Genomic DNA, 14,482 nt, shown 5'->3' with positions numbered 1-14,482 from the left:
TAAATGGACCATAAGTTACGAAATGAACATCATGCTGTATTGAAGAAGAATTGAAACTGGAGATTGAGACCATAAACTCATGTTTACAATGTTTACTGAGGTAATAAATCAAGAGAGAAGTAGAGTAATTTTCTCATAGACTTCTATACAACCAGAGGAGTCGCCCCCTGCTGGACATTAGAGAGAATGCAGCTTTAAGACACTTCTTTGGCTTCACTTGTCAGAACCGGAGGTTGCCGCCTGTATTTACAGTAAAACGAGTCTTTCATCTTTACATAGTGTATATTCTAACGTGTGTTATGCCAGTATAATATGGTAGGGAATGAAAAGTGCATACACTTGAGTGCAACAAAATGAAATGCACGCAGCCATGGTCTCGACCTGTAAGCGCAAGATCGCATCACGTGCCATGTGATGCGATGGGAGATGCAGCGTCCCAGAGCGTGCCAAGACAACAGGCAGTCAATGGGAGGGGCGTTCATTGTTGGGGGGGGGGGGGGGGGGGGGGGGGGGGCAGGAGAGCTGGTTGTCTGTCAGACGTGAAGTGAGCGCGGAGAGAGCTCATGACCTGCGACATCTGACCGGCTCCTTGAACCCTCAGCTGGTCGCAGGTCTGCCGCGCGGAGAGACCGATGAGCTGAGCGTGTACCTGCAAGCTGCTCAGAGGCAGATCCTCCGCAGAACACGCCCTGACAGAAAAGGTAGACACACACACACACACACACACACACACACACACACACACACACTCTCTCAAGCCGGATCACTGAGGAGCTGAGCTGCGCACCTGGAAAACAACAGCCCCAATGCTCCACCGCAGGCTCGCACCGCCGGACTCCTACCACCAAATGAAATCGGGACGCGTTGATCACCACGGACTTTGGTTTGTCCCGAGGAGCTCTTTAATTCACGCGCGCGGCAGCTTGGAGCACCTGGACACCCCGCGGGACTCTGCGGAGGAATAGAGGCCGGTTTTGTTGCACCGAGCGGAGCGTCGCCTGCGGCCGAGCGAGCACCATGAGTAGGAAGACGCGGCGCTGGATCTTCCACTTTTTCCTCTGCCTTGGAGTGTTGTATCTGAAGATCGGGTGAGTCATTGGTGGGGGGTGTCCTGCTGTGCATTCTCACACAGTTACGCTTCTGCAAATGCAGGAAAAAGAAAATATTTTAAGAACATTTGAGAAATAAAAGTTCCCCCAAAAGTGAGAAGTAGGGGCCTTTCTGGCTTCGCTTCTCTTGCAATTCATCAACTGATTATTACATTCATTTTGGTGGAGGTGTAGGAACGCAATGCAGTTCTATGCATGCGTGATGAGTCAGAGAAGTGTCCATAATGTCTCCAGAAGACAAAAGTCCGTCTTAAAACACCTGCAGAACCTGCACAGGGAAGAACAGCCACATTGTAACCTGTCACCTCCACCGCAGGGGTCTGTCCTCGGTGGTCGCACTGGGAGCGAGCATCATCTGTAATAAGATCCCCGGCTTGGCCCCCCGTCAGAGGACGATCTGTCAGAGCCGACCCGACGCCATCATAGTGATCGGAGAGGGGGTTCAGATGGGGATCAACGAGTGCCAGTTCCAGTTCAGACACGGACGCTGGAACTGCTCGGCCCTGGCGGAGAGGACGGTGTTCGGGAAAGAGCTCAAAGTGGGTATGTTGCACTTTTGATTTCATTTCAGCCAGCTGTGCACCAAGAACAACACAAACCAAAAATAGAGCTATAATCGAATGTATTGTTCTCATATGACACGCACTGCTGTGTACTTACGGTGCGGTTGAGTATCAATATAAATATGACTACATCACTACAGCTGCTGTTTGGAAGGAGACAGCTATAACTGCTTCTTAAGCTGAGAGCTCCACTTCATCACTGAGCTCCATATTGTTGAAACATGTCATCCTCACAGTTACAGCGCCCACAAGATTGTTTTCAACCAAGTCAGTAGTTATTACTGAGAATGTTTAATTACTGCATAACATAGTAATAAACACAGCATGTTTTCCTTGATGTCCTTGAGTCGTATATGCTATCTTTACCTTTTAGGAAGTCGTAAAAAAAACTTTTTAAAATTGCTATAATTTGTCAGAAGAAGAAGAAGAAAACAACCCAACAGGGCATTCCTCCCACGTTGACCTCTGACACTTTGACAAATGTCTGTACGTCTGAGAGCTCAGACTCGGTGCATCTGCTCCCGGTGGGGAAAGAAAAAACAACCAAGCCACAGATTTTTCATCCCGTGTGTGGAACAAGGCTCGAGGCGATGTTCTCTCCAAAGAGAAGGACTGCGGAAATAATTGGGGAGAATCAGGTTTAACGCACTGGTGTTCAACTGTCGGTTCTATTAGTCCATTACATTATAACGCCTGCAATGGTTGTACTGGATGACTCGGCTTGCTTTAATACGATGTGTTTCTGTTTGATGTGTGGATGAGCGTACACTGTGGCTCTGTGCATGCAGTGATGAAGCCTCATTCATAACCTCTGATCGCTACCGTGACTACGTACTGTAACCGTCCATGCTCTCCTGCAGCTGGTAACACGCGGAGCTACATGCTCTTTATCTGCTCTCAGCTAAAGCTCCGTCATGTATGTTCATAAATCACCCCCCCCCCCCCCCTCCTCCTCCTCCAAAAAAGAGCTTCAAGTTCAGACAAGTACTCTCTTCTAGGTTTACAAATCTTTACCTCCCGGTCCTGCAGCTTTGGCTGGGGATGTTTTATGTGGAATGATTTTAGACCACTACACTATTTTATATTTTTTAAAGCATATCCTCAGATTTTGAAATGTAATTTCCACGTTTCCACGTCCAAATTCTATCCAAATTCAGATGAGGTTCCATGTCGGGTCCAGCTGCCCTGCACACAGTCTGTCTGACTCCATTGTTCTGTTTCAGCAGGCTGGAACACTGATAACTGACAAGAGCACCTCAATTTGGGATTGCGCTTGGCAGCGATGCAGCGATGTACAGTATTTTGGCTTTAGGATCAAGAATGTTTCCCCTCACCCACCAAGTGAGCGCCATGAAGCAGCTCACTGTGGGCACTGGCTGCTCCTCTGCTGGCTGTGAGGGGTCAGTCATTGGATATCAGGAGGCCTCTGTTCAATTCTGAAAGATGATGGCATTTTCAGAGCATTGTTCTTGCATCTTATGCTCATTCTTTTGAATGTTTTTTACATGTGCTCCGACAGATATTATTTTCATTTTTATTTAAAAAAAAGAAAAAAGATAGTTGACCTGAAGCGCTCAGATTTATGGAGTGGAAATCCATCCATGTAGGGAGGCACTGCATGCCTCTCAGATGCACCTCACATGTGCGACGGCGGTTTAGTCGGCCATAAATGATGCCTAAACATTTTTTATATTTTTATCAACCGCTCAATGGGCTAAAAAACAACATCTTTACCACTCAAATATATACTCGGCACATTGACTGTTAATTGGTGAATTTATTCAAATATAAAGTCTAGTTTGACTTTGATCATAATCATCCCAAAGACAATGTCTTCTACTCCATTCCAAACTGCTCTGTTATATTTTCTGCATGATTCAGAGCTTCTTCCTGTATCTGCTGTAACTGAGCTTGATTGAGCAATTGGACTTGGCTCGTGTGCTTTATGATTTGCTCTGAGGCAGCTATGCCAGGTATGCGAGGAGTCTTGACAGTGCCTGAAATAGTGAATCCTGTTGTCGGCAATTGTGATTCAAATATGCATTTTTCTCTCTCTCTCTCCCAATCGCAGGCAGCAAGGAGGCCGCGTTCACCTATGCTATCATCGCAGCCGGGGTTGCCCACGCCGTCACCGCGGCCTGCACCCAGGGGAGCCTGAGCGGCTGCGGCTGCGACAAGGAGAAGCAGGGCTTCTACAACCAGGAGGAGGGCTGGAAGTGGGGCGGCTGCTCCGCGGACGTCCTCTACGGCCTGGGGTTCTCCAAGGTGTTCGTGGACGCGCGGGAGATCAAGCAGAACGCCAGGACTCTCATGAATTTACACAACAACGAAGTGGGACGCAAGGTACGGCTCGTCTTATTCTGGAGTCTGACCTTTTGATTTATCTGAACAGATCCAGAAATCCACTTTATTTCATTTTTCATCACGACAATCCAACAATAAGTCATTTACAGTAGATGGTTTTAGAAATATTCAAGGGATATTTTTGGGTGGGGTTTTGTCGTCAGTGTTTGACTACAGTAGATGCAGTTTGGAGAACCAGCACAGGCCCAACGCATTGTACTGCTGTGGAGGTATTTTAGACTTAATTTGATGCTGTATTTAGAATATTCTATTATAGGACACACCATGGAGTCCAAGGTGCACCCTTCCCTTCTATCTCAGGCTTGGACATGGTGTCAGTCTGTCTCAGGGTTGATGCTAGGAATGCACCGGGCCAACTTATTCTCATCCAATACCTCAACTCGGGGTACCTGCCGGTACCGAGTATCTGTCCCTTTAGACTGATGCTGGGAAATTATGAATCTCTTGCACAAAAATGTCTTATATCACATTCTTCAATAAATGTATTTTAGCTGACAGTGGCCAGCGGCATCTCACCAGACAGGCTGGTCTCATCCAGCATTTGTAGCTATACCTTCGAAAAATAATCTGCCCCAATTCGTAGATATGCCACGAAACTACCACAAGTTCACACACAGGGCGGGCGGTCCGACAAACAGTGATCTTTCAGCCAGGAGACCGCAGTTCGTTCCCCGTGTGAAACGTGAAGTCAAAGTTGATTTATTCGTCATGTAACTTGCGTAATGTAGTCAACGCACTTCCGTAGTTATTTTCCCCAAACGACGACCTTTCCCCAAACTCAACCAAGTAGTTGTGTTGTCTAAACCTAACTAAGTAGTTTTCTGTGGAGACGGTGAAAAGTCCGTATTAATGTAACGAGCGGAAATTGACACGTGTGGCTGGCTTTCGTAGGAAAATGCATGAAAAATAAGAAGTAACTTTTCATGAGAGATATCATACTGTGTGAGGAAACATTGTACCAACCAATCAGACAAGAGCCCAGTATGTAACTGGTCATTGAGTAATTTCACAGCAACATATTACAGCAGATATATGTGCAGAAATGTGCAGTAAATAATTATTATTAGGTAAATTGTGTCATTATCTCCGCTAGGCCTGTGGGCCAAACCTTACCTAGTCTGTTGTAGGCTACATTGGGGGCTTTGCCATGGCTCATAAACTGACATCGATTGAAAAATTTGGTGTCATTTTGAACCGAAGCATATGCAGATTATTTCCAGACCCAATATGTGATGATCCACAAACGTTAGGCAGGATACGAGATGAATAAATCCCCGTTTTTGTTATTATGTTGAGTGAAATTCAAGAGGAAGATACCTGGTGGACTGAGTGCACGACTGACTGCACTTATTATTCAGCCCTGCTTTTGTCTGTACAAGTCAGTCTATATCATTTTCTCACTTTGGGGCATTTATCATTTTGTTATTAGACATTTGTTAATATACAAGGTTTACACATGGTTTGTTGATCAGCTGATGGGTAGAATTTTGGTCGGGGTCTGAGATTGGCAGCACACTTGTTTCAATGACACAGTGAGAGAGTACAGCACCAGCGCAAGTGAGAGTTGCATGTCTAGAAATAAAGCCAAATCGGAGGCCAAAGAGGACAAAGTGTGGTCAGATCCTACTGGTATTGAGAGAACACAAGTAATGTAGAGTCAAGAGGGAAACAGCGTCCGACAAGATGCACAGTGAGGTGAACCCATGACCATATTAGAGTGCATTAGCTCGAATGATGTTGTTTGCTAGGGGACAGACGGAGCCAAATAACAGATCAATAAAAACTGTGGGACTGTCCACAGAATGGCCCCATAAGAAAGCAATATGTTGGAAAAAACATCCCAGCAGGAACATGCTAGATCAGTGGAAGACTGAGAAAGGCTTCTAAGAATAGCCAGGATACTGTCCTCATCCTCGATAACTCAAAGTGTTACGACTTACCGGCTAAGGTCTGTAAATCTGCGCGGTATATATGAAGCTACAGCCTGTTAGCTTAGCTTAGCATAAAGACGGGTAACGGGGGAACAGCTATCCTGGCTCTCGTTGGACAAAACAAGCAATGTGAAGACCATACTTTGGACTCTGGGAAATTGTGATGAGCACCATTAAACCGTGGCTTACATTTGAATAATGAATTGATTCAGTCGAAAACAATACTCTTTAGAACTACTAGTTTAAGCTAACGAGGCTAGCATAACAGATAACACGGTCAAAGCATATATAACAACCAAATCCCAGGTGCTGTCCATCTTGTCTCATTATTTGTTGATTCCTATAGAGAGGCGAAGTCCCGTCCCTTTCGGTGTCCTTATTTTGTCAGGAAAATTTGTATGGTAGTCATCGGCGAAAGACCAATATTTTTTTTGATCCAGTGTGAATTCTTCCATGAATTACACATACGATGTTGCTTCAATTTAAAAGATAATTTTGCAAGTTAAGAAAGTTGAAAATTGTCATAGGTTCGTGGTGGAACCATTTTGTTTTGTGTGAAATCGCTCAGTAAACTACATCTCTCCACACCAACATGGCCCTTACCATGTCTTGCTAGCTAGCTGGCTGCCTCAGCTATATTCCAAGCTCACATGTTATGCGTTTCATCCAGCGACTGGTTTTATCAACCGTGAAGAGAAATAACAAGTAACACCCGTTGTTGGTGTGATCCCAGTACGAAAACACACTTCTAACTTCTAGTCACGTATTTTTACGGAAACAATTTTATAACAAAATGTGACTTTCTTGACAAACAAAATTATCTTTTGAATTGACAAACATCATGTGTGTCAGTTATGGCACAATTCAAATGGGATTAAAAAAATGACTCGTTTCTCGCCGTTGACTATCATACATATTTATTTCTGAAAAAGATCCCATGGGGGGTCCACCGGAAGGGGCGGGGACTTCGCCTCTCTATTTCATTGCATAGATGCGTATGAGTGGTTTTAGAACTTACCGTAGATGCTGAAGCTGGGTTGTTCCCGGTGATGTTTCAGTTGTTTTCTGTGTGAGAGCGTCAAAAGTATCTTCTATTGTTTCTATCTGTGAAAATTCCTCAATATGCATTACTTTGAGGACTATCCATGAAAATGTGTATTTGGAGGACTGTGCTTGTAAACATTGAAAAGCTGAGAAGTGAAAATGCTTACAGAGATATCATGTTGTGCCAAAGTGACAGGTCGTGTTCCCATTCAGGAGGAAAGAGGAGAACTTCCATCTCTCTTTAGTCTTCGGGGCTTTATGTTTGAGGTCTGGCACCAGTCAGTGTGTGACACAGCGTGTGAATCTCTTAATAATCGACTGAACTGATACCTCTGTAATTATTGTAGTAAGGCTTTCATGTTTAATTGGAGATGAGTGTGTGTGTGTGTGTGTGTGTCACTGTGAGTGCCAACCTTTACATTTCTTGAGAAGAATAAACAAAAAGATGAAATAGAGTAAAAGGTGCCACGGGAGGCTTACAGGGGTTCTGTTAGGCAAACAGTGGCAGCTTGGTTGGCACTTCACTTCACTGAACGCCATGAATCAAATGCTTGTCAGGTCTCGGGGGCATGACCACGCTAAGCCGTATGCATCCAGGGCTTTTGACAATTGCCCCGCGGGACTCCAGAGAGTCTGAGGCCACATCAGAGCGGAATGATTGAAAAGCAGGGTGAGGCTTTCGCTAACGCCGGCGAGGGTTCCCGCTCAGGGAGGAGGAGGGAGAAGGGTGAGCTGATGTCGCTCAGCCCGCGGCACACACAGAACACCGCGGCCGCTTCGCCAATCACACCGAAACGCCTCCACTCTAACTCTGGAAACAGGCCTTTCACCGCTGCCATCAGCTCGCTGTAACCGCCTCCATGTCTCCAGTCACCAAGAACTCGTGAACTAAGCCATGCTTCTGACTGGATTAATCGCCTCGTACTGATTCATTCTGTTCTAATCCCATACAAAGAATAGTTTTGTGGTTACGCTGCCTGTTTCTCCATTGAGGTCCATAGTAAAGCAATGAATGATCTTTGAGGTTTAGGGCTCTTTAATTTGGTTTATATTACAAAGTATCCCATCTACTCTAGTTATTAAAACCATATTAAAATAACAATGTAACGCAAAATAGCATGTGCAGCACAAATCAGTTATTGCTTTTCTAACTTAGAGGGACTTTATCACTTACTCCTCACAATTTTCCCAGGATGTTTACTGAAAACTGGAGTGATGATTGTATGTTTGCAGCAGGAACAATACAAACCTTAAGCCATGGGTTTGTTCAATAAAAAAAAAAAAATCAGTTCGAAACGATCATTTTAAAAATCAGTGAAAGACAAAAACGGATTCTTGGACAAACACACTTCCCTCAATGCAACTCAATAGTCCATTAATGCATTATGATACAATGTTATGTATATATGAATCTGAAATGGGCCTTTCTGCATGTTAGTAATTTTACTTTTCATACTTTAGTATTTTTTAGTGCTAATACTTTTGTACTTCTGTAAGATTTTGAATGCAGGGCTTTTTACTTGTAAGAGAGTATTTGTGGTATTCCTACTTTAAGTTCACTAGCTTAGGCCCCCACCTCGGCCGGAGCAAGCCTTCGTCGGTTGTTTGGAGTGTTGAGGAATGGTTGGTGGAGATTTGGCCTGATGCGGTTTGGGGGAGGCTTAGCTGAGGATCCACTGCGGCTCCCGGGCCTTGCAGACCCCCAAAATAAGCCTGTGCGCTGGTCGGCAAGATCGAGTGAGGATTTGTGGGTTTAAAGACGGCGTTGGATGTGGCCGAACCGATGTTGGACGGGTGTCTGCAGGAGGGCTGAACTTCTGGAATGAGAAACGAGAAAGCCATGGCGTTGCGGTGGCCCAGACGTGAGCTGCATCGAGGACGCGCCCTTGGCGGACGGGTGTCACAGCGCCATTTGATGATTGGGTAACCGACTGCTAGGTTGTCAGGAGTTTAAGGGATGGACTGCTGGGCCATCCGCGGCCCCACGTGATGGCTGTGGCTACTATTGGTCCGATTTCACAGCATGAGGGGAAACGACTTGGCATCTGCTTGCAAGATCCGAGGCTGGTCTACGGCAAGCGTCGTCCGTCGTGGAAAACCCCCCAAAAGACAGCAGAGGGAGCGGCATCGTTGTTGGCGAATTGTGTGGGTCCATCGCTGGAAGTGGGCAGGGTGGGGGCACTGGCATCCCGGTGCCCGGTGTCCCGGCTACGGCAAGTTGCTGTGGTTGCTGGAGTAGGTGGCCGGGGGGCGCTAGCGTCCTACGTTCCGTTGTTGCTTTGCGTTCTGTGCTTGCTGCGTCCCGTTGCGTTGCGTGGCTGCGTCATTGCGTCGTTCCCTTTCTTTCTCTTTTTTCCTCTTTTCTTTTTCATTGCTATCTTTTCTTTTTCTTTTCTCTTTCTTTCTTTTTTCTCTTCTGCTTCTTTCCTTCTCTCTTTGCTTATCTCTTCTACTCTTTCGTCTAACGCCTTCTCTTCTCTCTCTTTTATTCTCTTTTTCTTCCTCTGGTTGCGTTGTTGCGTTCAGTGGTTGCGTTGTTGCGTTCGGTGGCTGCGTGGCTGCGTTCCGTGGCTGCGTTGCGCTTAGAGGGGGGGACAGCTTAGAGAGGCGGACAGAGGAAAGAAGACCTGGCAACCCGGTGCCAGGAATCTGCGTAGTGGGAAGAGCAGGATAGAGGGACGGAGGACGGAGGAGAGGGAACATGGCAACCCGGTGCCAGGAATCTGCATGGTGGGAAGAGCATGCGTAGTAGGAAGAGCGGGATGGGGGAGGGGGACAGGGGAGAGGGAACCTGGCAATCCGGTGCCTGGGTACAGCAGAAGAAAGGTGGTGTGAGAGAACAGTGAAGGGACGGGCAAGTGAAGGGCAACCCGGAACTTTGTGGGTTGGGGGGCAGAGTTTCGGGGTGCGTGGTGGCGTCACGGTCGCTGGCGTCACGCCGGTGTGTTTGGATGTAGGTACGTTTGTGTTTGTTTGTTTTTTTCCTAACGTGACTTTGGGAAAGTTGTGAGGAGTTGGCACGGTTTGCTTTGTTGTTTCGATGCTCTTAGCAGGCGGACTGTGGTCCAGTTGGAGATATCAGCTGGTGCGTCTTCGATGGGGGACCTGGCTGGAGCGTGGAGGGGTGGCGGCGTCTTTGAGCGCTGCGTGCCGGGTAGCCAGAGTCGTCGGGGCTGGGTCTGGAGCGAGCGAAGAAGGAGAGAGCTGGATTTACGTTCCCGTTGTCTACGTCTGGAGGTAGCGGGTCTCCCTCTGCCGCCGAGATGTGAGTTAAAGGAGGACGGCCGTGAGTCCGACTCTTTGTATTGTCAGATGCTGGCGGGTGGATGCAGCTGGTCGGCGAGGTGGAGATCGTGGGTTTGGCTGCCCGGACCCTCTCGATGGCGGTTGGCGGCGTCCTCTGCATTGTGTTCCGGTTGCGAGTGCAGGAAACGCGAGTGTACCGAGGCTTAGAGTGGGTAGGTAGTTATAGGAGTGTGGCCGGAAGTGGGCGAGTGGCTGAGGTGTGGTCCTGCTCCTGAAATTCAGCTAAGTTTTATCTCCAATTAAAGATCTGAGAACTTCTTCCACCACAATTTCAGAAGTTTTTATCATTTTTAACTCTCAATAACATGACCTACATGAACTTAGAAGGGTTAGTTTCTTCCGTGAATGTGTTTTCAGACTCACCCTGTCTTGTATAAAGAATGGCACACACATAGCTGCTGGCCATAGGGCGACATACTGTAGCAGCTCTGAGATCTCTGGAATGCTTACATTCATTTGGAATTTAGAAAACTTTTGTCTCAACCTGTTGAACTATTCATGCAATATGTTAGACTCGGTATTTCTGCAAACTCATGTGTTTCTTACTTGCTCATTATGGGAAGACGGCAACAAAAGAGCTGTAGGAAATAAGAATAATTCATAACTTTGATCTTATGATGGTGGAAAACATTTAAGTTCAACGCAATTTATCGGGCAAAGCTCGATCTAAACAAATTGAATCATTAAATGTGACTGGATTTCAGTTGGGGGGCTGCAACTCAGCACACTTTTTGGTTTGAAACCGTTGCTCCATCTCAACTTTCCCCTCTACGTTGTAGGTCCTGGAGAAGGGCATGCGTCTGGAGTGCAAGTGCCACGGCGTGTCGGGATCCTGCACCACCAAGACGTGCTGGACGACGCTCCCCAAGTTCCGCCAGCTGGGATACGTCCTCAAGGACAGGTACAACCAGGCCGTGCACGTGGAGCCGGTGCGGGCCAGCCGCAACAAGCGCCCCGTCTTCCTGAAAATCAAGAAACCCCACTCCTACCGCAAGCCCATGGACACGGAGCTGGTCTACATCGAGAGGTCGCCCAACTACTGCGAGGCCGACCCGCTGACGGGCAGCATGGGAACGCAGGGTCGCCTGTGCAACAAGACGGCTCTGCAGCCCAACAGCTGCGACCTGATGTGCTGCGGCCGAGGATACGACACGCACCAGTACTCACGCGTTTGGCAGTGCAACTGCAAGTTCCTGTGGTGCTGCTACGTAAAGTGCAACACGTGCAGCGAGAGGACAGAGGTGTACACCTGTAAATAGAAATATTCATTGGGCATGTATTTGGACGAGCGTGGCCGATACACGCGTGCGGAGTGACTGACATTCTCTCAACAATCACGACACCCGGTTCCTCCAATGTGTGCCGATTATACTGATGCCAATGGACATCTGCCTTGACACTGGACTCAACCTATGAGCTTATACATTCCTTTTTTTATGTTTTTCATTTGAATGCCATTTCCTGCCCCAGGCTTGACTTCTCTGCTGGCATGACTCACCTCAAGCAGTTGTTTTTATTTCTAGACTAATAATTTATTAAATGAGAAAACTACTGATGATTTTGAAAAATTCACTGTTGACTAAATCTGGTACGGTTTTAAGTTGGTGTAGATGCCTTCAAGTGGACTTAAAAGCATTTTTTTTTTTTAACAAGACAACTTACACACTGGAGCTCGACTGAAAGACACATTTGCGAGCCTGCAGCTCATGTGCTTTAAGCCTAGCAGAGGAACATTAAACTACTGATCCTGGGCTCGCTATGATAGTATTGTTTCCACTCGTCTCTGTCCCCGTCCCCCACAGTTTGCTGCTAGTTGTCTGGAATGTTACAGAGTTTGTAACTGAGCAGCAATATTGACTCTTCAAGCTAAGATGAACGTCACCAGGAGCAAATGCGAGCTTCCAGACATGACTTCCCCCTTAATGTTGATTGACAGAATATATTTTGTAAGAGATTATTTTTATATAATATTTTTTTTAATTTATTCTCTATCTCTATGTAAGATATTTTCCCTTAGCATTTCTAACTGTTGAGTTACTGAGTTTGCCACTGAAGCACTGTTTTGAAAAATTGTGCCTTGTTCCTCGGCAGTGGAACACGATAACGTTGAATGAAATGTGCAGCATTGTGATTCATAACCCATTTCAGGAAACTTGATCTCACCTGGCTTTGCCACCTGTAGAGAGACAAAGTCCTGACGTCACCACTATGCTAGCTGCTGTTCCGCTAACGTTAGCTTACGAAGCTTCTTTCATCTGCCATTCTCAAAAAGTCAAATGTGTTTTTGTGGTTTACCATCCATAGCCTAAGTTCAACTAGTATCTGCAACAGCTTTTGCCATTTAAATTCAAACCCGTGTAAATTTAAACAAAGGTGAAACTAAATAATCATTAGCATAGTGCTACTATACATTTTTAATGGTGCGGTACGCCTGTGGTACGTATTAGCAGTAATACGCCATTGTAACTGTGGCTCTCTCTGTTAGCTATGATACCCACCCTTTTTGTCGTCTTTCCATCTTTTGAGCTGTAATCTCTGCTGTCTAAACAACGTCTGGGTCATTCTGCCATGACTAGCATGACGTGTGAGTAACAAAGGTCTTTAATGGTGTTTGTTAAAGGTTGCTAACAAGGAAAGATTAATAAACATAAATAAATATTACATTGTTTTCTAAAACTATCTATCCATCTATACATTGATTGAACCACATGATCAACCCATTCTCACTCCCGACTCGTCAAATTCCGACACTTGGTCATTGGCATGATACAGACGCCAAGGTGCACCCTTTAGCATCTGTATGGGACGCACTGGGCTTTCAAATCTGCATCATTATTAGACTTCATAGCAACCGAGAGAGTATCACGGAGGAAATCTGTTATGTGAGGGGAGGTTGGACGGGTCAAGCAAAGGACTTTCACCCAGGAGACTGCTGTTCATGTCCAAGATAACTTATGCACTTAACTACACTGGTTACCCAACAAGCATACTTATTTGAACCCAAACCATGATGTTTTCCTCAGCCTAACCAAGTACTTTGGTTGTTTAAGTCAACCTAAAAACGAAGTAAACCTACGTTGGAAGTTCATTTTAAAAGACACTGACGGAAACTGTACGTTTCTTGTGAACACAGAGGACTGCTTTGAAAAGAAAAGCATCATATTTTGAAGTGTAGGGCCACTGACCAGGCGCTGGTATTTAGCGAGTTGGGAGTGAGACTGTTGAGGTTATTATATTTCAGGAACAGAATCTGGGAGTTACAGTTTCACTGTGGCTCTCTATGTGGATGAGCAGTAATACACAGCTCTCCTTTGGGGCTCTTTGTCTATTCTCTCACCAACACCAAGTAGGGCTGGGTATCATTTCATATGAATACTTTAAACAAAAGATCATTAGACAGTCAGAAGTAGAGAGATTGGGAAGAGATCGACAGTGGAATGATATCCAACAAATGTCCATGAGTGGACGTGAACATGGGGTTCATGGTCAGATCCTTGAACTCTACACGTCCAGGACATCAGCTGGACAAAAATGATATCCCTGAGTTTCTCTACCAATACAATAACAAAATGAGTAAAATGAATAAATATGAAATATCTGATTGGGGAATAAATAAACAAGCCAGACCAAGCATTCAATCCAATCTTCTAATACTTGATAGTCTGAACTTAATGACTGACATTGTGATACCCAGCCCTAATACTTCAACATATAACAACCAATCCTAACCGGGACACTAGTGGCCAGTTAGGATTGTACAGTATACAGTAGGTTGGTGGGTGCAGCAAACAATGCAGTGTTAAATTCACAGTTCTCTCGTTAGGTTGTTAAAAAGTCTTTCTAGTGACGTGACATTCAGTACTGACTCAGTCCTCGTTAAAGCTTCTTCCTGCATGAGTTTGAACTGACGAAGCGATATCGCCCGCTGCTGTAGTGCTCTTAAATCAGAGGTCACTGTTGAGTAAAACCACGTTGTCTTTTCATTCATCTTTTGGCAAATAAAAGTTGTTGTTGTGGGAGGTCATTTTGTATTTGAGACACATCTTTCAAGTGTTATGATGAGGACGGATCAGAGTGAAGTGGGCGTGATTGAGGGTTGCAGAGGCTGTAGTGTGTGTGTGTGTGTGTGTGTGTGTGTGTGGGAGTGCGGAGCTGCTGGCTGATG

At 45.8% G+C, this 14,482-nt stretch overlaps 1 protein-coding gene across 1 annotated transcript; it reads left to right on the top strand.

Moving 5' to 3' along the window:
- Window positions 1-798: 798 nt before the first annotated feature.
- wnt7aa (wingless-type MMTV integration site family, member 7Aa) lies at window positions 799-14,331 on the top strand. The gene is made up of 4 exons (XM_079296905.1): window positions 799-1,088; window positions 1,426-1,652; window positions 3,744-4,015; window positions 11,097-14,331. The coding sequence occupies exons 1-4, from the start codon at window positions 1,018-1,020 to the stop codon at window positions 11,574-11,576; spliced, it is 1,050 nt and encodes a 349-aa protein (XP_079153031.1). The 5' UTR covers window positions 799-1,017; the 3' UTR covers window positions 11,577-14,331.
- Window positions 14,332-14,482: the final 151 nt, after the last annotated feature.

Source organism: Melanostigma gelatinosum, assembly GCF_949748355.1.
Source record: "Melanostigma gelatinosum genome assembly, chromosome: 3".
Lineage (NCBI taxonomy): Eukaryota > Metazoa > Chordata > Actinopteri > Perciformes > Zoarcidae > Melanostigma > Melanostigma gelatinosum.
The sequence above is the reverse complement of the archived record's forward strand: the minus strand, read 5'-3'. Positions and strand labels throughout refer to the sequence as shown.